Source organism: Rhinoraja longicauda, chromosome 4 (assembly GCF_053455715.1).
Source record: "Rhinoraja longicauda isolate Sanriku21f chromosome 4, sRhiLon1.1, whole genome shotgun sequence".
In the NCBI taxonomy this organism is placed as follows: Eukaryota; Metazoa; Chordata; class Chondrichthyes; order Rajiformes; family Arhynchobatidae; genus Rhinoraja; species Rhinoraja longicauda.
Window position 1 is genome coordinate 37,773,739 of NC_135956.1, and position 27,127 is coordinate 37,800,865.

General features: G+C 42.2%; 1 protein-coding gene across 4 annotated transcripts in view; it reads right to left on the minus strand.

Annotated features, from left to right (window-relative positions):
- Positions 1–27,127, minus strand: part of tsnare1 (T-SNARE Domain Containing 1) — a 574,772-nt gene that overhangs the window by 463,743 nt on the left and 83,902 nt on the right. For 3 of the 4 annotated variants that reach the window (XM_078398598.1, XM_078398601.1, XM_078398600.1), the window contains exon 2: positions 8,205–8,335. In XM_078398598.1, coding sequence (XP_078254724.1) covers positions 8,205–8,289 — 85 coding nt within the window. In that variant the 5' untranslated portion in view covers positions 8,290–8,335. Of the gene's footprint in view, positions 1–8,204; positions 8,336–14,940; positions 15,050–27,127 lie in introns of those variants that run through there. The other variant, XM_078398599.1, reaches the window with a different exon arrangement.

Genomic DNA, 27,127 nt, shown 5'->3' on the forward strand with positions numbered 1-27,127 from the left:
CAAAACAAAAATTGAAACACTTCATACTGATACTTCATAATTATAAACTGAATCAAATGGAAGCAACTGGCAAGAATTAAATGCACGCAGCCATTGAACTTTTTTTGATTAATAAGAATCCTTCAAGCATAGACAAACATTATCACCAAGATTAAAAGTGAGGAAACAAGGTGAATCATTTGTAATCTAAGGAAAATACCCAAGCACACATCAATTAATAAGGACTCAAAAACCAAGATTTTTTTCATTGACATCCCTAACTTTGGAATCAGTTTTCAAATCAACTTTAGGACATTGCAAGGCCCAATGAATCTAGACTTTCAGAAAGGTCAAGAGAGTGGAAATAAAAAAATTGTCTGAAAAGGAGAAAATAAGATTTGCTTTGAGAAGATCGTCAAAAAGTCCAAAGGGTTAATTATTTTTGTGTGCATATGTGCCGGTGGCAGGGAGATGCCCAGAGGCAGAATGACAATCCACTTGACTGTGGGAACCATCAAGTTAAGATTCAAACATAGATATATTACTTTAGATGCCGTTAACCAAAGCATTGATACCATTTGTGAACATTACTGACCTCAGCACTGATTCCTTAGCCAGATCTTGTGCCAGATCTCCAATTTTGAAAATGACCCATTTTTACTCTGTTTTCTGTCTGTTAAACAATCAGTAATCCACTCCAGGAGGTTACTCACCACACTATGTGTTTTAATTTTGCGTAAAAATCTTTTGTGTGGCGCTATATCAAAGGCTTTCTGCAAATCCATTGCTCATGACCACTTAAAAAATCTCCAAAAATCAAATTTAAGAATTGCGATTTGTCTTTCAAAAATTCATGTTAACTCTGCTCAGTGTTATTATCATAACGACTTCACATTTTGTTACATTTTATACCTTCAAATCTGTGGGAATATATCGAATTCTGGATGATATCAACTGGTACATCCACCATCTCCATAATCACTGCCAAGTATAAAGGTCATCAGGTCCTGGGGATTTATTGCCTTTCAGACTCATTCATTTCTCTAATGCCTTCTTTTGTAACCAATGCTAATTTATTTGCAGTCATCATTCATTCCAATTTCCATGTTTTTTTTCTGTGTCTTCAGTGAAAATGTAGAGCATACAGTATATGTTTAATTTCCCCTCTATTTCCTTACTTTGTAACATGGGTTTTCCTGACTTCAGCAGTAAAGATAAACTTAGTCAGATTTTATATAAAATGTTATTATGTCATGTTCAACATTCCGTAAAATCACTTAACTTGGGATATCAACAAACCCTTTTTCATGATTTAATATTTGTTCTAATATACCCAGTTCCCTTACTATTTCCTCATCGTCTTAATTTTGCAAACCACCACCGATATATTACATGAATCCATCATCCACGCCATTATTGCCAAGTTGGTTGACCTGGAAACAGACTTCGAAACAGAATTCTTACCTGACCTCATAAAACTTGTCAAGATCCAAAATGCACATTAATTTCAGTTGAAGTCCAGGTAAATTCAAGGCCTTTCTACCAGTTCCCATGAATTTCAATGAAAGCACAAAAATCAGTCCCTTATCTTTACATTAAGCACTCAGATGCCCTTTGGCCAAAGCAATAACTTGATCAGCTTTAGACATTAAGCACTGCTTCTATTTTTTCCATGGTACTGCAAATATAGGCTATCAAGCAGTCTTTACCTAAAGGGAATATGGCAGCACCAGTGCTCAGGGGGTCAGGGATGTCAGCTTCAGTAACTGATGGCAGTGTAGTCTGTAACTCTAGTTGTCATTTTATTCTGTCCTATTTTAGTGTCTCCCTTATACTCTGGAATTTAGTTTCTGCCATCCTGGTGGATGCAGAGAAGGTGGTGAATCTCCAAAATTCGCTATCCAAGTTGATTGTGGAAAAAAGTCATTGGGGGTATTGAAGGAGGAAGTAGATAATATTTTGAAATTTTAGGGACTGGAGAATCAAATGAGGAGATGAGGTATGGGACAGATCAGTCATGATAATATTGAATATTATCAAATATGACAGGATTGAGTGGCTACTGCTGTTCTATTGTCTTATGTTCTTCAGCGCTTAATATGGATTTGCTGTACCATGTAGATCAATCATTAATTTCAGTGTAGAACAGACCAGCAAGTTGAGGTTAAAGAGGCAGCAAGTTTGAGAACCACAGTCCCTCATTCTTCCCAAGAACTTTGCCCTTAATGTGCATTCAAAGATTTGAATCAAAATTAGGTAGGTTTCAGATATAAAGCATATTTGATGCGGTGCTGGCTTGAAGGGCCAAATGGCCTCCTCCTGCACATATTTTCTGTGATTCAATGCAAATATAACCGCTTCCACCAGTTTATGGGGAAATCTCTACGTGGCAGGTGCAATAGCCTGACCGCGGGAGAAGACGGCAGGGGAAGAGAAATGATTTTCTGGCCTTCCATCACAGTGAGGATGGGACTGGAGGAGACTCACTGTGATGGATGTTTCTTTTTGTTTTGTGTTTTGTGTTGGTTGGGGTTGTGTAATCTGCTTATTTTATTACTCTATTGTTGGACTGTGGGTGACGAAATCTCGTCCAAAAGACCTGTTTTTTGGATGACAAATAAAGGTAATTCTGAATTCTGAATTCTCTTTCAGAGATCAACTCACTCAATGAAAGAATGTTTTGTAAATTGATAATTTCATTTCTAGTTACAGAGTGTACCAAGCATCCAAACGTGGCACATTTAGATCAGCAAGCAGAAATTGCTTGTCTAAAGTAAGTAATGCACACTGCACTGGTCCCGAAGGAGAAAACTCCAAGACATTCTGGCTTTGTGTTCATGTTCACATTCACCACTGCCACTTCTGCTATCCCTGGCTGAACTCAATATAATACCTCTTGTAATGTTGGCTCTTTCCCAGCAGAAAAGACTAATGCTGGAAACAAGGTTGATTTTGCATAATATCGAAAAACACATACAATAAAGAAACTCTCAGCTACATGTTATGAACCAGATCTGGAGCCGAGTTTCAAATAGAAATTGTGCATGAACAACTATTTAAATATAAGAGTGTAACCTGGGGCATGAACAATTAATGTGAGAAAAGCAGTGATATTTCCATGATGCAATGCTCCCTGACAAAGTCAGTGTGTCAGATGTAGGGCAAATCAGCTTTGAACTTGTTTCAAGGCTGAATGGTTATAGTATTCTAACTGCAGATGAAATGACACACCTTGCCAGTATTGCAGACACTGTGCACAAGCAGTCAATGTGTGTGAGACGTGGTCTGATTTTATTTCGGAGTCACGTGAGTGACTACGTGAAGACCCCGTCCTGCACGCATGCGCGACATTAGCGTTCACGCAATGCACCCGCGACGAACGGGAGTCCAAGGTGCTCCCGCTACAATTTAAAAAGTCGGGCCGACAGGTAAGTTCTACTGTGGCCGTGAATATTTCTCTGTGCTCTGCTTTAGGAAGCATTGGCGACCCAAGATGAGCAAGACCAGAGGAAGGAAAATTGCAGTTCGCCCCCGTTCGTTTCCCGTTGAGGAACGTTCTTTGGAGGGGGGGCAAGAGGCGGCAGTAACTACCGAGCCGAGCCCAGCACCGCTAGTGCAGCCTGAGCAGCGGGCTGGAGGTACCTGCAGCCAGAACCGGGCGGTAGTGTCCGACGATTCGGATGAAGATGCTACACCGCTACACAGCGGCTCTGGCAGCCGCCTAAGCCGAATGGAACGGCTTATGGAGCAAATGCTCCAGCGAGACCTGCTAAGAGAGCAGCAGCAGACTCGCCAAGGGAGGGCTCAGAGCGCCCAGGCACTCCCGCAGTACCCTTTAGGGGCACTGGCCATTGTGTCACCTTCTAATGAAGGCAGCAGTGGCGACCAGGCCTGGGCTGGTCAAGAAGAGGGGTTGTTGGCTGAAGATGTCCGGAGTACGCAGAGTGTACAGGATCAGGAAGAGCTGCTGGGGGTGGTCAACCGCTACGTGGTCATTCCACGAGGGGGTCGGCCTTTAGAGCCGAAACTTGCAGCCAGCATTGACCACCTGTCCTCAAAACCCCTACAAGAACGGGTGGTCAATGAGGCTCTTGAGCTATACACAGCCCCAGAAAATTGTACATCATTAAATGTACCAGCTGTAAACAGCCAAATTTGGGGACATTTGGGGCCGAATATCAGGACCCTGGAGTTGAAGCTCCAGAAGATCCTTAAACTCCTGACTGCAGGAATAACATCATATGCTCGGTCCATTGATGGGGTGGACATTTCCACAAACCAGCAAGACACATTAGCTCTGCTGTGTACCACCCAATACCAGATAAATATCCTACGGAAGGAAAACATCAAGCCTGCCCTCAACCCTAAGTTTGCGGGACTCTGCAAAACACCGGGTTCAGAACCTCCAATTCTGCTCTTTGGGAAGGATCTTCCAAAAAAGGTGAAAGACCTAGAGGAAGAATCCAAGACCTTTGGTCTCGTGAGGGTAGGTTTAGGACCGAGCAGACCTAACAAACCCAGGCGGCAGTACCTCACGGCGTCCACCAGTCATAGACCACCATATGGGACTGGTGAAAGCTCGGGGTCCGCAATTATTCCCCGTAAGCCTTTTTTAGGCCAGGGCCCAGAGCGGACCCCATGGAAAATGCGCCACCCCCAACAACAACAACATCAACGTCAACAGCAGCCCTCTACAGCCCAGCAGACACCTCATCGTCTAGCGAAGAGGCGCAAGAAAAATTAATACCAATAACCATGGAGGTAGGTGGGTCTGGTACCTCTCGGCATATGAGCAGTAGGGGCTCTATATTATCAGGGGGGAGATTGCACTTGTTTTTGGATGCATGGGAAACCATTACTAATGACAAATACATACTAACCTGCATTCATGGTTATAAGATTGAATTTGTTCATGAAAACGTTCCGCCAGTTCAGCACATACCCCAAAGGGTATTCACCCTCTCAGTCAAAGACAAACAAGAGGGTCAAGCTGAACTTGTGAGGCTACTAGCAAAAGGTGTCATTGAAAGAACAAATCATGAACCTTTGGAATTTGTGTCTAATATTTTCACCAAAACTAAAAAAGATGGTGGATGTCGCATCATCATTGACTTAACTACGTTAAACGACTCAGTTAAGTATACACATTTTAAGATGGAAACTTTTGAAACCGCCAGACTTTTGATTTCTACAGGTTACTTTCTAGCAGGCATTGATTTAAAAGATGCCTACTACTCAGTACCCATACACAAGGAGCACCGTAAATATTTAAAATTTATCTGGATGAAACAGCTATGGCAATTTAAAGTCTTACCAAATGGACTAACCTCCGCTCCAAGGTTGTTCACTAAAATCTTAAAACCCGCCTTGGCGTTATTAAGAAAACAAAAGCATATAGTCATGGCGTACTTAGACGACATTTTAATAGTAGGGAAAACCTTGGAGACAGCTATTTTGGCAGTAGCAGCCACCAAACGTTTGTTTGAAACTTTGGGGTTTGTCATACATCCAGATAAATCCAATCTTACACCGTCCACTACCATGGACTATCTTGGATTTACGATTGATACTGTTCGCATGGTTGTAACTCTGCCAAAGGGGAAAGCATCAAAATTGGCACTATCATGCCACGAACTAATGCATAAACGTCAGCCAACCATACGGCAGGTAGCTAGAGTTATTGGCAAAATGGTAGCAGCCTTTCCAGCTGTACAATTAGGGCCTTTGCACTACCAAAATTTACAAAGAGCAAAAGTGCACGCACTAAAGCAAAACTCAGGTCACTTTGACCGAGCTATGTATTTAACTGCTGAATCCATTACAGAGTTACAATGGTGGACAAGGAACATTAGCCTCAGTTCCAGTCCCATAATTATCACTAACCCAGTATTAACCATTCAAACGGATGCCAGTGCTTTGGGTTGGGGAGCAACTAACATGCAATCCAGCACAGGGGGCAGATGGACTAATTCTGAATCATCTTGCCTACAGACACGAGGTATCAACTATTTAGAAATGTTGGGTGCGTTTTATGGTTTAAAAGCATATTCATCTAATACGCATCATGCACATGTCCGGTTGCAATTAGATAATACCACGGTGGTGGCCTATATCAACCACATGGGTGGTATAAAGTCAACATCGTGTGACAAATTGGTCAACATAATTTGGCAATGGTGTGTCGAAAGACATACTTGGTTATCAGCAACTTACCTACCAGGTAAGCAAAATACAGTGGCAGACACCAGGTCACGCAAATTTAACGATAACATCGAATGGATGTTAAATCCCAAAGTATTTGCCGAAATTACAAAACAATATGGCACACCAGATATCGATCTATTTGCATCCAGGCTAAATCACCAGGTACCAACGTATGTCGCTTGGGAACCAGACCCTGAGGCAGCAGCAGTTGATGCATTCACGCTGTATTGGGGGAAAATGTTCTTTTATGCTTTTCCACCCTTCTGCCTCATCAGTCGGGTGTTACGCAAGATTCAATTGGATTCCGCTTCAGGAATCTTGATAATACCCGACTGGCCTACACAGCCATGGTTCCCAGTGGCCCTCGACATGGCTGTCGAAACACCGTTGGAATTCCCCAGCAGTCCGGAATTATTAATCCACCCAGTGTCAGGCATTAGTCACCCGTGCCATGACAGAGTCAATCTCCTGGCTTGCAGATTCTAAAAAGACCTATACTGGGCCTGGGACTGTCTGAGGACGCCATCAACATGATGACCGCATCCCACCGGGAGTCCACCAGGCGACAATACCTGACCAACATAAGAAAATGGGAACGGTATTGCTCCGAAACAGGAACTACCTACACTACAGCAACACCCACCAGTGTTGTAGAATTCCTGGTTGGATTACATCGGGAAGGACTCAGCTACAGCGCCATAAATACAGCCAGGAGTGCGTTGTCAGCTTATTTGGTTCCAGCAGCAGGACAACTGGCTTTGGGGTCCCATCCACTAGTAACCAAAGTCATGAGGGGCATTTTTAACACTAACCCTCCCAGACCAAGGTACACTCAGATCTGGGATGTCAGCATTGTGCTGACGCACCTTAGGGGATGGCCACCACCCAGGGCACTCACGCTGGAACAACTTACACTGAAATCAGTCATGCTCATGGCACTAGTGTCAGCTCAAAGGGTACAATCCCTCCACCTTCTGAGGCTGGACAGCATGACAGAAACATTGGACTGTTTCACATTCCACATTCAGGGACTGGTCAAACAAACTAGACCAGGTACCACGCCTCCAGTTATGGAGTTCTGCACATATTTATCTGACCCACGGCTGTGTGCCAAAACCCATCTCGCCAATTACATAGACACAACACTCAACTTAAGAGGGAGAGAAAAAGCCTTATGGATAAGCCACAAGAAGCCTCATGGTCAGGTGACGAGCCAAACCATTTCAAGGTGGCTCAAGCAGGTGCTTAAGTCCGCGGGAGTAAATACCAATGTTTTCAAATCTCACTCCACCAGGGCTGCATCTACGTCGGCGGCAAGTCGAATGGACGTGCCTATGGACCATATACTGGCCAGAGCAGGATGGTCCTCGGAAAGAACTTTCCAAAGGTTTTATAATAAACCGCTGGCGCAACCTGCTACATTTGCAGACAGAATTTTAGAGTCTGCAGATAATATTTAATTTGAGCCCTGGGGAGCTCTCTGTTTTTTGTTGTCATTAATAAACCTTTTTTGTTCACAAACAGGCTCTTTATTGCGATAACATACTTCCTCCCTCTAAGGTCTTCAGACAGTGAGTGAAGCATGAGCTGGTACACGGTTCGGAATCACAGAGCTTTGAAGTCTTCACGTAGTCACTCACGTGACTCCGAAATAAAATAGTAAGATTAAATGAGAACTTACCAGTTCGAAGTTTGATCTGTATTTTATGAGGAGTTACGATGAGGGACTACGTGCCCTCCGCTCCCACCCTTTTTTATACAGATCAACTGGTAATCAAGTTCTTATTTTTTCTTTACTATATTTATTTCAATCGTTGTGTTTTTTCTGTGAATCCACACCGCTGCTTTGAAGAATGTCGCGCATGCGTGCAGGACGGGGTCTTCACGTAGTCCCTCATCGTAACTCCTCATAAAATACAGATCAAACTTCGAACTGGTAAGTTCTCATTTAATCTTACTATTATCATCTGGAAAAGGATCTATGAAACATTCTAGGAAGATTATCAAGTAGTAAGCTTTACCTAAAGGTTGATATCCTTGTCTGGAAGACCCTCCAAATGGATTCCGTCCACTGAAGCTGCTACCATCAACAGCCCCATATGACATTTTTGCTGTTTAAACGTTTGCCTTAATGGGAAGTCTCCGTGAACAGCTGGAAAAAAGAATAGGTCAACAGAGACATTAGATTCATTCAAAATGTCCTTCTTAGAATCAAAGTTATTAAGAAGATGAAGGATGCCATTCAGCCCGATTCTGTGCCCGCTCCCTGTAGGATATCTAAATTGTCCATGGCCCTGCTCTTTCTTTGTGCAAATTATTTCCGCCGAACTAACTCCGCTTTCACATTTTTAAGTATCAAATTCCCAATCATCCCCAAGCCGTAATATAATGCTGAAACAAAGAACTGCAGATGCTGGTTAATATACAAAAGGACACAAAGTGCTGAAGTAAACCAGCAGGTCAGGTTTCATCTCTGAAGAACATGGATTGGTGATGTTTTGGGTCTAGATTCTTCCCAGTTCAGACAACCCAGATTTCAGGTAGGATCTGAAGAAGGGTCTCTACCCAAAACGTCACAGATGCGTGTTCTCCACAGAAGGTGCCTCACCTGCTAAGTTACTTCAGCATTTTGTGTCCTTTTGTGTAAAATAATGCTTCTCTACAAGCTATTGTCCATCACCTTAAATCTGCATCCTGGTCCTTGAACATTTGCCAATGGGAGCAAGTTCCCTCCTCCAAGAATAGCCCCAGATTCTTCGATCTAACCACATACACTTCACGTTGTCTCAGAGAAGTAGCTAACATTACCTAGGACCACTCGCACGTCGGTCATTCTCTCTTCTCCCCTCGTACAGAAGATACAAAAGCTTGAAAGTACCAGATTCAAAGGCAGCTTCCGGCTGTTATTGGCACAGATAGCAAAGGCCCCTTGCTTGTGCTGTACTGTGCTATGATCTATGTCTTTAACATGTACATGATAAGCCACAGTTGTACATCTAAAGGTCACCACATCATGAGTGACCTTGGAGTTCTTAATGGCGATATCAGACATTTCTTCAGAGAACAACCCTTTCTCCAAGTGCCAACATCAAACAGCTTTAGTTATTCATAAAACATGACGAACACTGCCGCTCACCCTGAAGTATAAAAAGGTTGTAAGAAGAAAGCTTGGATTGAAGGAACCAAGAAGATCAATCATACTACTTCATCCTTAAAACCTGAAGTGCAGTAAGATGTGTTACTGGGTTCAGTGACCTTCCATATGATAACCAGTTCAACCAGTTCAACCAGTTCAGAAGGCAGTGGAGGCCAGTTCGTTGGATGCTTTCAAGAGAGAGCTGGATAGAGCTCTTAAGGATAGCGGAGTGAGGGGGTATGGGGAGAAGGCAGGAACGGGGTACTGATTGATAGTGATCAGCCATGATCGCATTGAATGGCGGTGCTGGCTCGAAGGGCTGAATGGCCTACTCCTGCACCTATTGTCTATTGTCTATTGTCTATTGACACTACAATCAAAGTCATCACAGAAAAGTACTTAAAAACAAATCGCATGTAACAGGCTTTAAAAGAGCAAAAGACACTGCCTGAAACGTCAACTTTGTTTTCCTCTCCACTGATGCTATCCGACCTGCTAAGTCCATCCAATGTTTTCTGATTTACTTCAGAACACCATACATTACTTTTAAAGCCTTTGATTCGCTTTAAAGCTCGAAGTATTGCAAGCATAATCCTTGATAATATAAAGTGAACTCTTATAAATTTGATGTACTTACACAAGGGATTCAGAGCACATTTGACACAAGCTGTCATTTGACTTTACTTTGAAGTTTTAATCACACCTCATAACAGTGCTAACCCACAAACACAACAAGATGATAAAAGGAACAACGTAAATGGGAAGACAAGAATTAAAAAACTCATGTCCCCACCAAGGTCCATGAGGCATGACGAAATGGTAGCCATACGGAAGCAAAGGCACCATGAGGAGCAAAACTAAGTTTCCACCAGTGGAAGAGTCTAGGACTAGAGGTCATCATAATCATAATCATACTTTATTAGCCAAGTATGTTTTGCAACATACAAGGAATTTGTTTTGCCATACAGTCATACCAATTAAAAGCACCAGAACACACAAAATACATTTTAACATAAACATCCACCACAGTGACTCCTCCACATTCCTCAATGTGATGAAAGCGAAAAAAAGTTCAATCTCTTCCCTTCTTTGTTCTCCCGCGGTGGGGGGCCTTGAGCCTTCCGATGACGGGACGATCTTGGCTCCCGTAGCTGGCGACATTTGGGCCCTCTGCATCGGGACGATCAAGCTCCTGCATCGGGGATGGGGGGATTTCAGGTCCCCCGTGCAGGGCGATCGAACCCAGATCGGGGCTAGTCGAACCTTTTGCGATTTGGAGCTTCCCGACATCAGTCTCCACCCGAGACTGCGAGCTCCTCGATGTTGAAATGCGCAGGCCGCACGCAAGGGATCACAGGCTCTGATGGTAAGTCTACGGGCCCGCGCTGCGGCTCAAAGTCAGTCCCGAGCAAGGCCGCCAGCTCTGCAGAGCGACTGGAGATACGATCCGGAAAACAATCGCATCTCCGGCAAGGTAAGAGATTGAAAAAAAGTTTCCCACTCCCCCTCCCCCACGTAAAACAAATCAGAGAACATTAACATACTTTTAAAACGCACGAAAAATAACAAAAAAGACAAAAAAACAGACAGACCGTTGGCGAGGCTGCCATTGCTGACAGTGTCACCCGGTGGAAAAAAGTTCATAGCCTCAGAATTAAAGGGCGTTATTTTTGGAAGTAGACGAGGAGAAATTTCTTTAGTCAGAGGATCGTGAATCTGTGGAATTCTTTGCCACAGAAGGCTGTGAGGCCAAGTCAGTGGATATTTTTAAGGCAGAAATAGATAGATTCTTTATTAGTACAAGTGTCAAAGGTTATGGGGAGAAGGCAGGATAATGGAGTTAGGAGGGAGAGATAGATCACCCATAATTGAATGGTGGAATAGACTTGATGGGCCAAATGGTCTAATTCTACACCAATTCCTTATGACCTTAAAAGGAATGTGAGGTTCCAGTTGTCAGATAAATGCAGTTATTGAGCATTACAATAGGAATGCCAGGAAGGGAGAACCTGGGTCAACCAGACTGATTAAGAAATCAAAGCTACACGCCACTCTACCGATTGCACTATCAGGTAGATACATTCCTTTCGAAAAGACTTCAGTAATTTACCAGGATTCTCAATCTATCAGGATTTGAGCAAACTTCTTAGGAAGATCAATTATCCTGTTGGAAAACTAATGGGCAATTTATCCTTATCAGAAAAGCAGTACAGGTGCTCCTCAACTTATGATGGGGTTACATTCCGAGAAATCTATCGTAAACCAAAAATATCGTAAGTAGAAATGCATTTACTACACGTGATCACGTGGCCGGAAGCGAGCTGTGGCTCGCTGCTGTTGCCCAGCGTTTGCACCATCGTAAAGTCGAAATATCGTAAGTCGAAGCATTATATTTTGTATGTAAATGGTCGGGTATATGTATATATATGATTGGCCTAATGTATGTATATATATCAGATGTAGTTAATATAGACATTATTGTGTAAATAGGTATATTCATATGATTGTAGGGGTGAGTGAGTATATATGTAGTTATATATGTATTTTAGGTATTAGTTATTATAGATAATACATGATAAATATTGATTAGGGAATGGGGGTAGGAATAAATAAGTTCACACTTCTTCCTACTCCTTTTCGCACATGTAAAGACGTTAAGTAATGGATGGAATTCTTTGTATTTCTTCTGTTTTTTTGTTTATTTTGTTTTTTAATTGATGTCTTTTAACATGTACGAAATAAAATTAAAATTAAAATGAAATCGTAAGTCGGGGAGCATTTGGGGTTTTTTAAACTGTCGGAAAGGGACAGTCAAGCAAAGGAACTGGATCTTTCTCCTCCCCCCACCCCATTAGTGGAAACTGAAGATCGGGAGGTCAGGTCATTTGCCTGTATCTTCTGGAAGTGATGTTTTCCTCTCGGTTCACTGTACGAAGTCGGGGAAATTACTGTAGAAATAAGGAACTACAGTTGGTGATTAATGCACAAAAGGACACAAAGTGCGGGAGTAACTCAGACTGTCTGAAGAAGGATCTCAATCTGAAACATCAGCTATCCATGTTCTGCAGAGATGCTGCCGGACCTGCTGAGCTATTACAGCACTTTGTACCTTTTTATGGGGATATTAATCTTCTCATGGAATTGGACTTTGCAGACAATGTCATTAGATAACAATGGGAAATAGGAATCTTGGCAAATGATTGGACAACTGTCACGGGTTTGGACATAAATTGTAGCCGGTGTCATTGTCCTTGCCAGTGTGTTTACACAGGGAAGCAACTGAATACACGATGCAAAGTTGCATTTAATAAAAATGGGAGCCCGTTTTTCGATTGTGCTCGCAGTTTCCCAATCAAATTGTGCCTAAAAGCTGTGTTTTAACGAAAGAATGGACATTTCTGGTTGAAATCATGCTCATCACAGCTTGGACGAGCATGGCTGATATTTTCCTGCATCTGATACTCTTTCAGTGGATGACATAACCAATGGGCGCTACCCCATTTCGGTCTTACTAGCACAAATTGAAGGAACAAAATACAAATTACGACTTTTGTTGTTGAAATGAAAAGCAAGCCTTACAGCAACTTATCCGAGAGATGTGAATTAAGGGGTCCTCCTTGGAGCATTGGTGAGTAGGTTTCCACATATGCCAGCCTTAGCTTTCAATGAACCACAGGTTGTACATCAACGGTGGTTCTCATCTACTTATTGCATACATGTGTAACAGAGATTCCTGATTAGATTACTGCAAAGTGATGAGCCCTGGCTGCACTGTGTCTTTGACCAACTTCTGCACGGGTTTGAACTGTGCTGACAAACAATGGATGGGGATGGAGCCGGTTGTGGCCAAGCACATTGAAGATTTATGCCCCCTCATCTTGTTTTCTCTCAAATCCATGGTAACATTTAACGTTGCTGTACAGTGAGAGTGTTAAAATTTCTACATGGTCCATTTGGTGAAAATATGGCAATTGTTATTTCTGCAGGCAGCTGGCGTAAGAAACCATCCAGGTTATGTTTTGATGTAGTGATCAGCACACCAAAGAATATTAAAGGTAAACTTTCCCAATTTCCTATTTTTGGTAACGAAAACCAATTAGGCAGCAAGACCTGAATAACTGCAAATGACCTCCAAGATGGCGCCCAAGCCAGGCGACTCGTCGTGTGCTATTCACAGGAGTGGATCTGCAAACACGCATTACAATCGCTCCACTCTTTTAAAACTCTTCTGCAAAAGCAGCATTTCTTACTTTATTCCTTTTATCATGTATCTGTACATTGTGGATGGCTCAATTGTAGTCAGGTATTGTCTTTCTGCTGACTGGTCAGCACACAACAAAAGTATTTCACTGTACCTCCATGCACATGACAATAAACTAAACTAAATTAAATACACCAAACAAGGCAGACCCCAATTTCTAAGCATTAGTGATTTCTTTTGTATAATTATCCTGTCTTGATCATTCCATAATCTGCTGCTTTTTAACTGTTTCTTTTAAGAGGATAATTCAATTGGAATATCCTGCACATGAACTGAGAAAATATTGTGTCCAATATTCAACCTAGTTGTTGGATATCTAGTTGATTTATTCCCTTCTACATTAGATGGATGATGACGCTTCAAGGAATAAAAATATGGATTTCCCATGCTTAAAAAATCACAGGTATTGCTTAATTAATTTCACCAGGGCAGCTGTAGTACAATGTTCTCCTGGGCAGTAAAAGGAGATGCAGTATTGCCAGGTCTACCAAAAAGTAATTACAGGTGCTTTAAAGTTTTAATTGCTGTAAATCACCACAGTAGTTGATTTTGGCAAATTTGCTATCTCAAAAGTAAGAGGCTGGAATTGTATGGATACAGAATAATGTTGCTTCAAATCTCTGGGGATGGGTCGCCATTCACTGCTGGAGGAACAGACGGCAAGCAGTGGCCACAAGGTTAGTTCTGCAATGGTGATTTGGAATGATCTACTGTGAACCGTATGGAAGATGCATATCCAGGTGAACAAAGCAACCAGGCACATCACTGCATTAAGAGCATGCTGTGTGCGTGGGCCTGAACAAACTTGATCATTCCATAATCTGCTGCTTTTTAACTGTTTCTTTTAAGAGGATAATTCAATTGGAATATCCTGCACATGAACTGAGAAAATATTGTGTCCAATATTCAACCTAGTTGTTGGATATCTAGTTGATTTATTCCCTTCTACATTAGATGGATGATGACAACTCGTAACAAATTCTGTGAAGAGACCGCGCTTCACAATAATTTGCATCAGACTCTGAACAGCAGGTCACAAGTACAACACTATGCATCCCATCCAGTAAATCTCATGGAGAAGCGAGTAGAGTGGAAAAAGCATTTTCAAGATTATTTGAAAATGACAAATTACAGTGAAGAGCTAAATCCACTGAGATAGGAATGAAAATCTGGTGACAAAAGATAACGTTCAGGTGTCAAGTTTGGAACAGCCTCAGTTTTCTTCACTCCACTACTGGCAGCTCCCCATTCAGCTGCCAAGTTCTTCAGCTCTGGATTTCTCTGGCTAAACCTTTCCTGTCCTCTGCCTCTCATTCTCTAAGTCGCCCCTTAAAACCTCTCTGACAAAGCTTTTGATTACCTGTCTCAATATTTAATTCTGTGGCTCAGTGTCAAATTCTGTAGGTTGATATTCGCTCCTATGAAGTGCCTTGAGACATTTGTCTTTGTATTAGGCACAATTTGACTGTAAATTGTTGAAGTGCATTCATTCATTCATTCCTCCTCAGTTCCTCAAGCACAGAATTCTGCTGCGAACAACACAGATCAAAACAAATTTTAAAAAACAATATGGCCTCCTCAAAAAGGTATTTATTCAAAAGATATCGATGTTGTGCATTGACCATTCCTATTTGCCACTTATATTTTTCCGTCTGGAATTATATTTAGCCGGACTGGAAAATAACTTTCTTCACTGAGGAATGCTGATGAGACCAAAAGCTTTTTAAAATAATCCAATAGAATACATTGACAGTGCAAAACCAAAACTCTAAAAAAACGCTCTCATATTCGCTTTGAACCTCACAACTCTCAGTGTGTTATTCTAATATAACGAAACAGAAATTATTTTCTTCACAAATATGTCATGTTTTATAAAGCATTTTAAAACATGACATGAATGAAAATAAGGATAGTTTACACAGTCAAACAGAAAAAAGCACAGGGTTTCTCAATGTGGAAGGATTGGAACGTATTGCTGATAAATGCCACCTGGAGCTCAACAAAATGACAATACATTGCATTTTTCTTATCAAAACTTATCAATGTTTTTGCAACTGGTGGTGACTGTTGCAGAAGATGGACCCTTGTGTCTGACTGCATCACTTAAAGGACACAGAAATTGCGGCTGTGCAGAGTGGAAAATAATCCTGTACACATGGATCCTGCAAGCATGAAACATCTGAACCTCACCGAAAGATGGTGACAATTCCGGAACAACCTCTGCTCGGAGATTTCAGCACAGAAAGCAATTATGATATCCGTGCTAATCCGCACTGCCGCACAGGCAATCTCCCATGATTCCCTATACCAGCTCTTTCCCATATTTTAGTTCAAAAGTTTGCATGGCAAACATTTTTAACGTCTTAAGTGGCATAAACCCTTCCCTGCTACACACCGCACAATAATGAATTCCACAAAATAATTGATTCTACATTCAACAATTAATGTACAAATCCTATCCTTTACTTCCATTTACACAATTACTAAAAAAGTATGTTTCACTATTTGTCTTTTAAATTTGCATTCACCTATAAATTATTTTATTTTCAATCATTCCACATAGTTTTAACCCTTTTTCATCTTGAATATGTTATATTCCATCTTTTCCTGGTGATAGGCTCTCAACTGGAATATAAAGCATTGACCTGATCCCAGGGGTCCCAGGACTAACCTTCAACAGTGTCTGATATTGAAAGGAAAAGGCTTTCTGTGCCACAAAAAAAATGATGAGTACACATCAACCCAAAAATAATGTGCAAGTCAAGTCAACTAGTGCAGAAACATTTATAATTCTGATGAGATGAACAGAAATTTGACCTCAAAGCCTCTGCACAGATTCCCGAGGGTACAATGGAAAAAAAGTGTCCTTGGAGAGTGGAATAAAAAAGCAAAAGGGGGAAGAAAAGCCCAGAGTTGTGATTGTTGGAAATGGCAAGTGAATGAGCTCTTCTTGACTTTAATTCATGACTGTAGCACCTCAGCTATATTGATTCCAATCAATCTGAAAAAGAAGCCATTCATTTTAATAAATACATTCAGAAAGGATACAAATCACACTCTTAATTCAAGAGACATTGGCTAGGAATCACGCAAGCTGATAATGGAGCATGCAGAAGACACATCTCTTTCACCTTCACGTGAAGCAGGGATTAGTGGCACTGAGCAGTCACCTGGAACATATCACTGTACATGCAGAAAATCAGAAGAGGGGCGGATCTTTTACAAAAGGTAAAGGATCATGGCAATTGGCTGCAAGGATATGGCCTTCCAACTTGCAACAGAGAATTACTTCCTACTAAAGGTAAGGACACAAAATTTTGTGACAATTGCAAAACAATGGTACTCATTGCCGAGCCCGAGAAAAGCCATTCACAAAGATATGGTGACGTTGGGGATAGAAATCCCCTTTTCTGATTATGGCTGCTGACAGACATCAACTCCAACTAACATTTGGCATGCAGTAAAAATGAAGCCAATAGCACATCAGGTCCACCGAAGAATTTGCACAAAGAGCATCAGCAAGTTAAAAAGCACAAATTTTAATTTATGGGTAGGATCGTACTTGTACTTGGCGGCAGGTTTTAAACAAAACTGCACTAGACGTTTCTTGCAGGTATGCAGATGATTCGGCACAGCGGTGCAACAGTAGAGTTGCTGACTTACAGCACCAATCCTGGTTCGATCCTGACCACAGGTGCTGTTTGTACAGTGTGTGTACAGTGCCCTCCAAAATGTTTGGGACAAAGACCCATAATTTATTTGCTTGCCTCTGTACTCCACAATTTGAGATTTGTAATAGAAAAAATCACATGTGGTTAGAGTGCACATTGTCAGATTTTATGAAAGGGTATTTTTATAAATTTTGGTTTCGCCATGTAGAAATTACAGCTCTGTTTATATATTGTCCCCCCATTTCAGGACACCATAACGTTTGGGACACATGGCTTCGCAGGTGTTTGTAATTGCTCAGGTGTGTTTAAATGCCGCCTTAATGCAGGGACAAGAGAGCTCTCAGCACTTAGACTTTCCTCCAGTCTTTCCATCACCTTGGGAAACTTTTATTGCAGTTTATCAACATGAGGACCAAATTTGTGCCAATGAAAGTCAAAGAAGCCATTGTGAGACTGAGAAACAAGAATAAAACTGTTCGAGACATCAGCCAAACCTTAGGCTTACCAAAATCGACTGTCTGGAACATCATTAAGAAGAAAGAGAGCACTGGTGAGCTTATTAATCCCAAAGGGACTTGCAGGCCAAGGAAGACCTCCACAGCTGATGACAGAAGAATACTCTCTACAATAAAGAAATACCCCCAAATATCTGTCTGACAGATCAGAAACACTCTTCAGGAGTCAGGTGTGGATTTGTGAATGACCATTGCCCGCAGAAGACTTCATGAACAGAAATACAGAAGCTACACTGCAAGATGCAAACAACTGGTTAGCCACAAAAATAGGATGGCCAGGTTACAGTTTGCCAAGAAGTACTTAAAAGAACAACTACTGTTCTGGAAAAAGGTGTTGTGGACAGATGAGACAAAGATTAACATATCAGAGAGATGGCAAGGGCAAAGTATGGAGGAGAGAAGGAACTGCCCAAGATCCAAAGCATACCACCTCATCTGTGAAACACAGTGGTGGGGGTGTTATGGCCTGGGCAAGTATGGCTGCTGAAGGTACTGGCCCACTTAACTTAATGGATGATACAACTGCTGATGGTAGCAGCATAATGAATTCTGAAGTGTATAGACATTTGTTTGAAGTTCAAACAAATGCCTCAAAACTCATTGGCCGGCGGTTCATTCTACAGCAAGACAATGATCCCAAACATACTGCTAAAGCAACAAAGGAGTTTTACAAAGCTAAAAAATGGTCAATTCTTGAGTGGCCAAGTCAATCACCCGATCTGAACCCAATTGAGCATACCATTTATATGCTGAAGAGAAAACTGAAGGGGGCTAGCCCCCAAAACAAGCATAAGCTAAAGATGGCTGCAATACAGGCCTGGCAGAGCATCACCAGAGAAGACACCCAGCAACTGGTGATGTCCATGAATCGCAGACTTCAAGCAGTCATTGCAGGCAAAGGATATGCAACAAAATACTAAACTTGACTACTTTCAGTTAAATGACATTGCTGTGTCCCAAAAATTATGGTGTCCTGAAATGGGGGGACTATGTACAAACACTGCTGTAATTTCTACATGGTGAAACCAAAATGTATAAAAATGGCCTTTATTAAAATCTGACAATGTGCTCTTTAACCACATGTGATTTTTTCTATTATAAATCTCAAATTGTGGAGTACAGAGGCAAATAAATAAATGATGGGTCTTTGTCCCAAACATAATGGAGGGCACTGTACGTTCTCTCCGTGACTGCATCTGTTTTCCCCAGGTGCTCCGGTTTCCTCCCATGCTCCAAAAATGTACAGGCTTGTAGGTTAATTGGCTTTGGTGAAGATTGTAAATCGTCCCCAGTGTGTAGAATAATAATAGTGTACAGGAATCAGTGGTGCACCGAATGGCCTGTTTCCTTGCTGCATCTCTAAACTAAACTGCATTGAATGTGCTGGAGGTAAGATGCCTGTATATGTGATCTTTCCCTCTGTGGCTTGAATCACTCAAGTTTGGGGCTAGTTCTACAACATCCTGAGCTGGACGGCCAGATAGGATATGTCACATATCCACCAGGAGGCCAAGCAGTCGCTAACAGACAACTCCATTTCATCACGTCCTTGACGATATAGAAGTTGATGATTTACAACCATAAAATGTCCATGCAACTGTGGGAGTGATGCCTGGGCTATCAAGAATACAATTTGAACTATTGTTCTATGAAGCACAAAATTATAATTGGAACAGAGACATGCGATCAGAATTGAAATATCAAAGTTTTTAAGAATGATAAAAACAAATATATTTCAAAATCCACTGCATGTCAAAACATTTTTTAGAGGAAATGTCAAAACCAAACATGTAAAATTTGAGTAAATTTAAAGCTCCAATTTGATGTCTGAAAAGTGATTATGACTTGAAGCAGCATTAAAATTCACATACACCTCACGCAAAGCAAAAATATTTTCTTTTTTTTTAATAACATTTGTTCATATAATCCTTAGGTTCTTGTCAGATCTCTTTCCATGGAGGATTAGCTGCGAGCACCAGCATCCAAATGGAAAGTCATACACCTATGCAGCAATCCCAGATGGATACACTGCATGAACCTGAATTAAATGAAGGCCGCGAGGAATTGGAAAGTTCCTCCCAAAATGAACAACGTTGCATTTTCCCGCATTATACTCTCTTCGACAATCATTTGCCCATTTACATGACCTATATGACCTCTGCATCCTTCTCACAATTTGTGTGAACACGGGGGGAAGGGGCTTTAGGGAGAAGGCTGGAGAATGGGGTTGAGAGGGTAAGATTGCTCAGCCATGATTGAATGGCGGCGTTGACATGATGGACCAAATGGCCTAATTCTGCTCCGATAACCTATGAACAATTTGCCTTCCCACAAATGTTGGTGTCATCCACAAATTTGATTGGCATGTATTCATGTCCTTCCCCCAAGTTACTAATATATGATGTGAACAATGCTACAAAACAGCACTGATCCTTGTGGGATCTCACTGTTGAACCCCTTCTGTAAGTCTAAAGGAGCTACTGGAATAAACAAACATTTGTTTCAGCCCTTCCTTTTCCTGTTGGTCAAAATACAGCTCCCCAGGCTCATCTCATTTTCCAGAATTTGGTGGATAACCCAGAGCGTAACAACTCTTCAACTGCACACCAAAGTACTTTTCAAATGCAATGAGGGTTTTTGCCTCATACAGCATTGAACAGCACAGAACAGGAGCAGGCCTTTCAACCCACAATATCCATGCCGAACACAATGAAAATTTAATTTCCTCTTCCTGCATATCCATATCCCTCCATTCTCTGCATATCCATGTGCCGATCTATAATCTTCTTAAATGCAACTGATGTATCTACTTCCACCACCCCCCTTTGCAACACATTCCAGGTCTGATTACTGTGGAAAATACTTGCCCTGCACGTTCTTTGAACTTACCTACACTCACCTTAAAGCTCTGCGCTATAGTCTTTGGCATTTCCACCCTGGAATCCCATAGTTCTGCTCTTGCTTCCCCTCGTCCCAGACAGAACATGTTTTCACCGTATCACTCTCCACATCATCTTTCATCATTTCCGTCACCTCCAAAGTGATCCCACAACCAGTCACATCTTCCCACCCCAACCCCTTTCCACTTTCTGCAGAAACCATTCCCCCCTTGGTTCACTCTTCCCTTCACACTCAAATCATCCCCTCCCCAAGTACTTTCCCCTGCAACCGCAGGAGATGGAACACCTGCCCACCATACCTCCTCCCTCACAGCCATCCAGGGAACCCAACAGTTCTTCCAAATGAGTCAGAGTTTCAGGCACCTCCTCCAACCTCATCTGCTATATCCAGTGTTCCCTATGTGGTCTCCTGTACATCAGTGAGGCTAAGTGTAGACTCCACGCCCATTTTGCCATGGGCTGAGGGAACTCCTGGTTGCTGACCATTTTAACTCCCCTTCCCACTCCTATACTGACCATTCTGTCCTGGGCCTCCTCCATTGCCGGAGTGAGGTTACAAACAATCTGAAGGAACAGCACCTCATATTTCACTTGGGCAGCTTACAACCTAATGGTATGAACCTCTTCCTCTGAGCCTGGCTGAACTTGCACCTCTCCTTCCCCTGCCGAGTCCGTTGAATTTCTCAATGCTTAACTTTGGACATTTTAGGCAAAGAATTGAGAAATTTCTTTTGATTCAATTGCAAAATCGTTTGACTCAATTGCAAATCAGTGGTGGTGAATGATGGATTCTGTGATCAGGAATTTGACAATATGAGCATTTGTTCCTCCTGACACCACTCATCCAGTGTTGCAGAATACTATTACCTGCATTCCTAAACAATTTGCATCCCGTCAATCTAGCTACACAATTCACAACTCTCTAATCCTTTTGTCTCACATCTTGTGTGTGCCATCTCTGTCCTTTGTCCAACTATCCACCCGTCAAAAATCCCATTCACCTGTGTTCACCTAGGACTGCTATGCTCTGTCTGCCCTGCTCCACCACTCTTCTAGGTTCCAAAGACATGCAGGTTTGTACGTTAATTGACATCCGTGAATTGTCTCTAGTGTGTAAGATAGAACCAGTGTGCTGGTGATCGCTGGTCGGCATGGTCCCGGTGGACTGAAGGGCCTGTTTCTATGCTGTTTCTCTAAACTAAACTAAACAGTATTATCCGGCAGCAGACAGTCGCTATCTAATATTTCAACTGACCCAATGCAGGTCAGCAATGGGGCAGCATCTTTTTTAAAGAGAAGTGACAGTAATGACCAAACAAGTAATTGAAACACACATATTAAAAATTAACTGAGGCAATATACAGTAATCTAGGCAATATACAATCTGACACATCATGCGCTGGGAAGGTAGTGTCTGTCTGCAAATTCTAATCAACACAACTTAACCGAAGTTCAACCTTAATCAATCCAGCTATTGCTGCACAACTGATGCTGTCAAAACAATTGCCATACATTGCTCTGGGAATATTAACATGGAGTGTACCTTATTATTACTGGCCTCAGACAGAGATTCAAATTAAGAAGTGTTGTATAGTGTTTGTCCATCATTGGATTTTGAGAGAAATTATTTGTTTACTGAATAAAGCTTTTCAGGAAAACGTCCAATGTTAAGCGTTGAGAATTTCAACACACTAGGCAAAGTGATTGAGAAAATTCTTTTGACTCGATTGCAAAATCAGTGGATGTGAATCATGGATTTTGTGATCAGGAATTTGACAATATGAGCATTTGCTCCTCCTGTCACCACTCATCCAGTGTTGCAGAATACTATTAGTCCTTAATGATATCAGTATTATATACTGTATTAAACGCCCTTTTGTTTTTATTGAACAAAGGTATGACAGAAATGTAAGAAATCCTACAAGCGCAAAACCCTTTGAATGCACCTGTTTACTCTCCACAAAACAAAGTAGGCGGATTTGATCCTCATCTCCATTTCCAGGAATGTCTTAGAACTCAGAAATTCATTGCAGTGCTTCATGCATTAAATTCATACCTCAACATTTGTGACACCACGTCATTAAATAAAGACACTGATATCAATCACAATGTTCAAAAACAGAGAGATGAAACAGCACATGTAAAGCTAAACACATTCTGCAACGTGTTATCCAGAAGCAAGCAAATAATAGCAACTTATTCAAGAATTGAAAATGAAAAATTGAATGTTTTATCTTTTTTGATAATTATGGATAAATTGTGGAAGATTTACAACAATATTCAAACCAAAGCAGTTTTTTCCTGAGCATTTGCAATGTTGTCCAACCTGACTGTAATCAAAACCACTGCTTTAAGATTTGGGATATTAATTCCTATCCCTCTTGTCAGAGCTATGACCATAAACCTCAAAATTTAAACCTCAAAGCTTTATCATCAAAGCCCAAGCATCACACTGAGGTTCATGCACCCAATCACGCAACCCGAAAGCAGTTGAGGACATAGTTACAGGACTGAGCCTCCCCCCTCATTCTTAAACTGTGACCCCTGGTTCTGGACCCCCCCAACATCGGGAACATTTTTCCTGCATCTAACCTGCCCAATCCCTAAATAATTTTATATGTTTCTCTTAGATCCCCTCTCATCCTTCTAAATTCCAGTGAATATAAGCCCAGTCGATCCATTCTTTCACCATATGTCAGTCCTGCCATCCTGGGAATTAACCTGGTGAATCTATGTTGCACTCCCTCAATGGCAAGAATCTTCAAACAATCATCTACATCTATCTGCTATTTCTTGCGATCTTGGACAAAGCTGTTCCGAAAGCAAGCTGCGATGCAACCCAACAGTATGTTCTCTATGGTACATCTGTTTGTTAGAGTCATTGGATTCATGCTCTGGTGGTGTAAGGCAGCAACTCTACCGCTGTGTCACTGTGCCGCCCAGCACAGCAAATAACGTGTAGCAATGTGTACTCCAACGTGTAGTAAATAAAGCACGCAAACAACAACAACAGTAGGTTGAATTGTAATAAGTACTCAATCCAATTTCACAAGGGACAAAAACATCAACAAGCAATGTCAAAGAGTCAGAGCTATATAACATGTAAACGGAACCTTCAGCCCACCTTGTCCATGCCAAACAAGGCATGCTGGGCCAGTCCCATTCGCCTGCATTTTTCCCACATCCATCTGAACCCTTCTTATCCATGTGTCTCTCAGAATATCTTATGAAAACCGTGATTGTATCCATTTATATAGTTTCCTCTGGCAGCTTACTCCACATCCTCTGAGTATCTTCTGAGTAAAAAGGCTGCCCGGGAGTTTCCTTTTAAATCTCTCTCACCATAAACCTATGCTCTTAAATATTAGATTCCTTCACCCTAAGAAAAAGACAGTGAACGTTCACTTTAACCATGCCCCTCATGATGTTGTACACCTCAATAAGATCGCCCCTCTGCTTTGTACGCTGTACAGCAAAAAAGTCTCAGCCTATCTAGCCTCCCTCTAATTCAAGTCCTCAGTGCAGGTAACATCTTGCTGATTTTTTTCTGCACCCTTTCCAATATAATGACATCCTTCCTATAATAGGCCAATTTCAACTGCACACAGTACTCCAAGTGTGGTCTCACTAACAACTTGCACTGCTGCATTATGACGTCTCAGCCTTAGTACTAATACCTTCCCAATAAAGACAAATGTGCCAAACACTATCTTAACCACACTGTCTAACTCATTCCCTTTCTGTTTCTAAGTTCTACTCATGGAGTCTCAGTAGATGATCCCACAGGAATAACCTGTCGAAGCAAGGTAGTTATGTCCTCCCTTATCAAAAAGGCTCCATCCTCTCTTACCAGCATCTCAATCACACCTGGAGTACCTTTACCCTGGACCATTGAGCTGCCAATGCTTCTATTCTTTCAGCCACATTTCTGCAATGGCTATAAAATCCCAGTCCTGAGCCAATCCATACCCCCATAGATCATCCACCTCACCTGTTAGTGTAAGAAAATAACTGCAGATGCTGGTACAAATCGAAGGTATTTATTCACAAAATGCTGGAGTAACTCAGCAGGTCAGGCAGCATCTCAGGAGAGAAGGAATGGGCGACGTTTCGGGTCGAGACCCTTCTTCAGACTGATGTCAGGGGGGCGGGACAAAGGAAAGATATAGGTGGAGACAGGAAGATAGAGGGAGAACTTGGAAGGGGGAGGGGAAGAGATGGACAGAGGAACTATCTAAAGTTGGAGAAGTCGATGTTCATACCACTGGGCTGCAAACGGCCCAGGCGAAATATGAGGTGTTGTTCCTCCAATTTCCGGTGGGCCTCACTATGGCACTGGAGGAGGCCCATGACAGAAAGGTCAGACTGGGAATGGGAGGGGGAGTTAAAGTGCTCAGCCACCAGTTGATCAGATTGGTTAAGGTGGACTGAGCGCAGGTGTTGAGCGAAGCGATCGCCGAGCCTGCTTTTGGTTTCGCCGATGTAAAGAAGTTGACATCTAGAGCAGCGAATGCAATAGATGAGATTGGAGGAGGTGCAGGTGAACCTTTGTCTCACCTGGAAAGACTGTTTGTGTCCTTGGATGGAGTTGAGGGGGGAGGTAAAGGGACAGGTGTTGCATCTCCTGTGGTTGCAGGGGAAAGTGCCCGGGGATGGGGTGGTTTGGGTAGGAAGGGACGAGTGCACCAGGGAGTTACGGAGCGAACGGTCTCTGCGTAACGCAGAAAGGGGAGGGGATGGGAAGTTATGGCCAGTGGTGGGGTCCCGTTGTAGGTGACGGAAATGTTGGCGGATGATTTGTTGGATACGCTGGCTGGTGGGGTGGAAGGTAAGAACGAGGGGGATTCTGTCCTTGTTACAAATGGGGGGAGGGGGAGCAAGAGCGGAGCTGCGGGATGTAGAAGACACCCTAATGAGAGCCTCATCTATAATGGAAGAGGGGAAGCCCCGTTTCCTGCAGAATAAGGACATCTCTGATGCTCTAGTGTGAAACACCTCATCCCGGGCACAGATGCGGCGTAGACTGAGGAATTGGGAGTAGGGGTAGACTTTTTGCAGGAGACCGGGCGGGAAGAAGTGTAGTCCAGATAGCTGTGCGAGCCAGTGGGTTTATTGTAGATGTCAGTCTGTCTCCTGTGATGGAGATAGTGAGGTCCAGAAACGGGAGGGAGATGTCGGAGATAGTCCAGGTATATTTAAGGGCAGGATGGAAATTGGAAGTGAAGTGTATGAAGTCAGTGAGTTCTGCATGGGTACACGAGGTAGCACCAATGCAGTCGTCGATGTAGCAGAGGTAGAGTTCAGGGATGGGGCCAGTGTACGCCCGGAACAGGGATTGTTCGACGTTGAAATAAATGCAGTTTATCGCAACTGTGTACAAACACATGTGCAGAATTACTTTCAATTTGCTATTTACCCGTTAAAAAAAATGTGTTCCCAAGGAATGACACAAATGCTGAAGTAACTCAGCGGGTCAGGCAGCATCACTGGAGAACATAGATAGGTGATGTTTCGATCAAGACCCTTCTTTAAAGTGTCACCCATTCATGGCCTTCAGTGATGCTACCTGACCCGCTGAGTTACTCCAGCATTTTGTGTCTTTCTTTGCTCAACCAGCATCTGCAGTTCCTTGTTTCTACAACGGTGCTATAATGTAGCAAGTTCAGACAGTTGAACAAAGGATGTTTCCCTGTGGACACATAATGATGTCCTGGAGATGCAATAATTAACGGTTAACTATCAAAATCTTTGACAAGAATGACTCCGGCCAGGGTACATTTCTTCCATCCAGCCTATTGATCCTTAGCTTGGATGGAAATCAAGAGTAATGAAGCTGCTTGAAAACTATCTTAACGTGTCTCCCACCTCTGCTCACACAGACTGGCTTCTTATCTCAACACCATTATTGCTGTGATCAGGTCACAGTTTAACAGCTGCTGCTTTCAAATCAGTGAGATGGCAGACAGGCTGATAAATAGTCCGTGAGATTTGTTCTTTTTTCGGTGGAGAAGAGGGAAAAAAGTAAGATGCAGAAACGAGGAACTGCAGATGCTGGTTTACAAAAAAAAAAGGAAACAAAGTGCTGGAATAACTCAGCGGGTCAGGTGGCAGCTCTGGAAAACATGGATAGGTAATATTTCGGGTCTGGCTCCTTCTTCAGACTGGTGGCAAAGTAAGATGTCCTTCACATCCCTTTCTGGATCTCACAAAGAGATTTTCACTCACTGAGGTATGGTTGAAACGCAAGAAACAACGACAGAAAGTTTACGACATTCAATTCCCACAAATAGCTTCGTAAAAATGATCAGGTTATTTGTTTCATTAATTTTAGAGATGTAATAATTAGACACGAGAACATCAAGGCAATCCTCATGCTCTCCGTGACGATAATATGACATATTTAACATTCGTCTGTGAGTACTGTGAGGACTTGGGTAGATCAAGTCACATTTCAGGTAAAT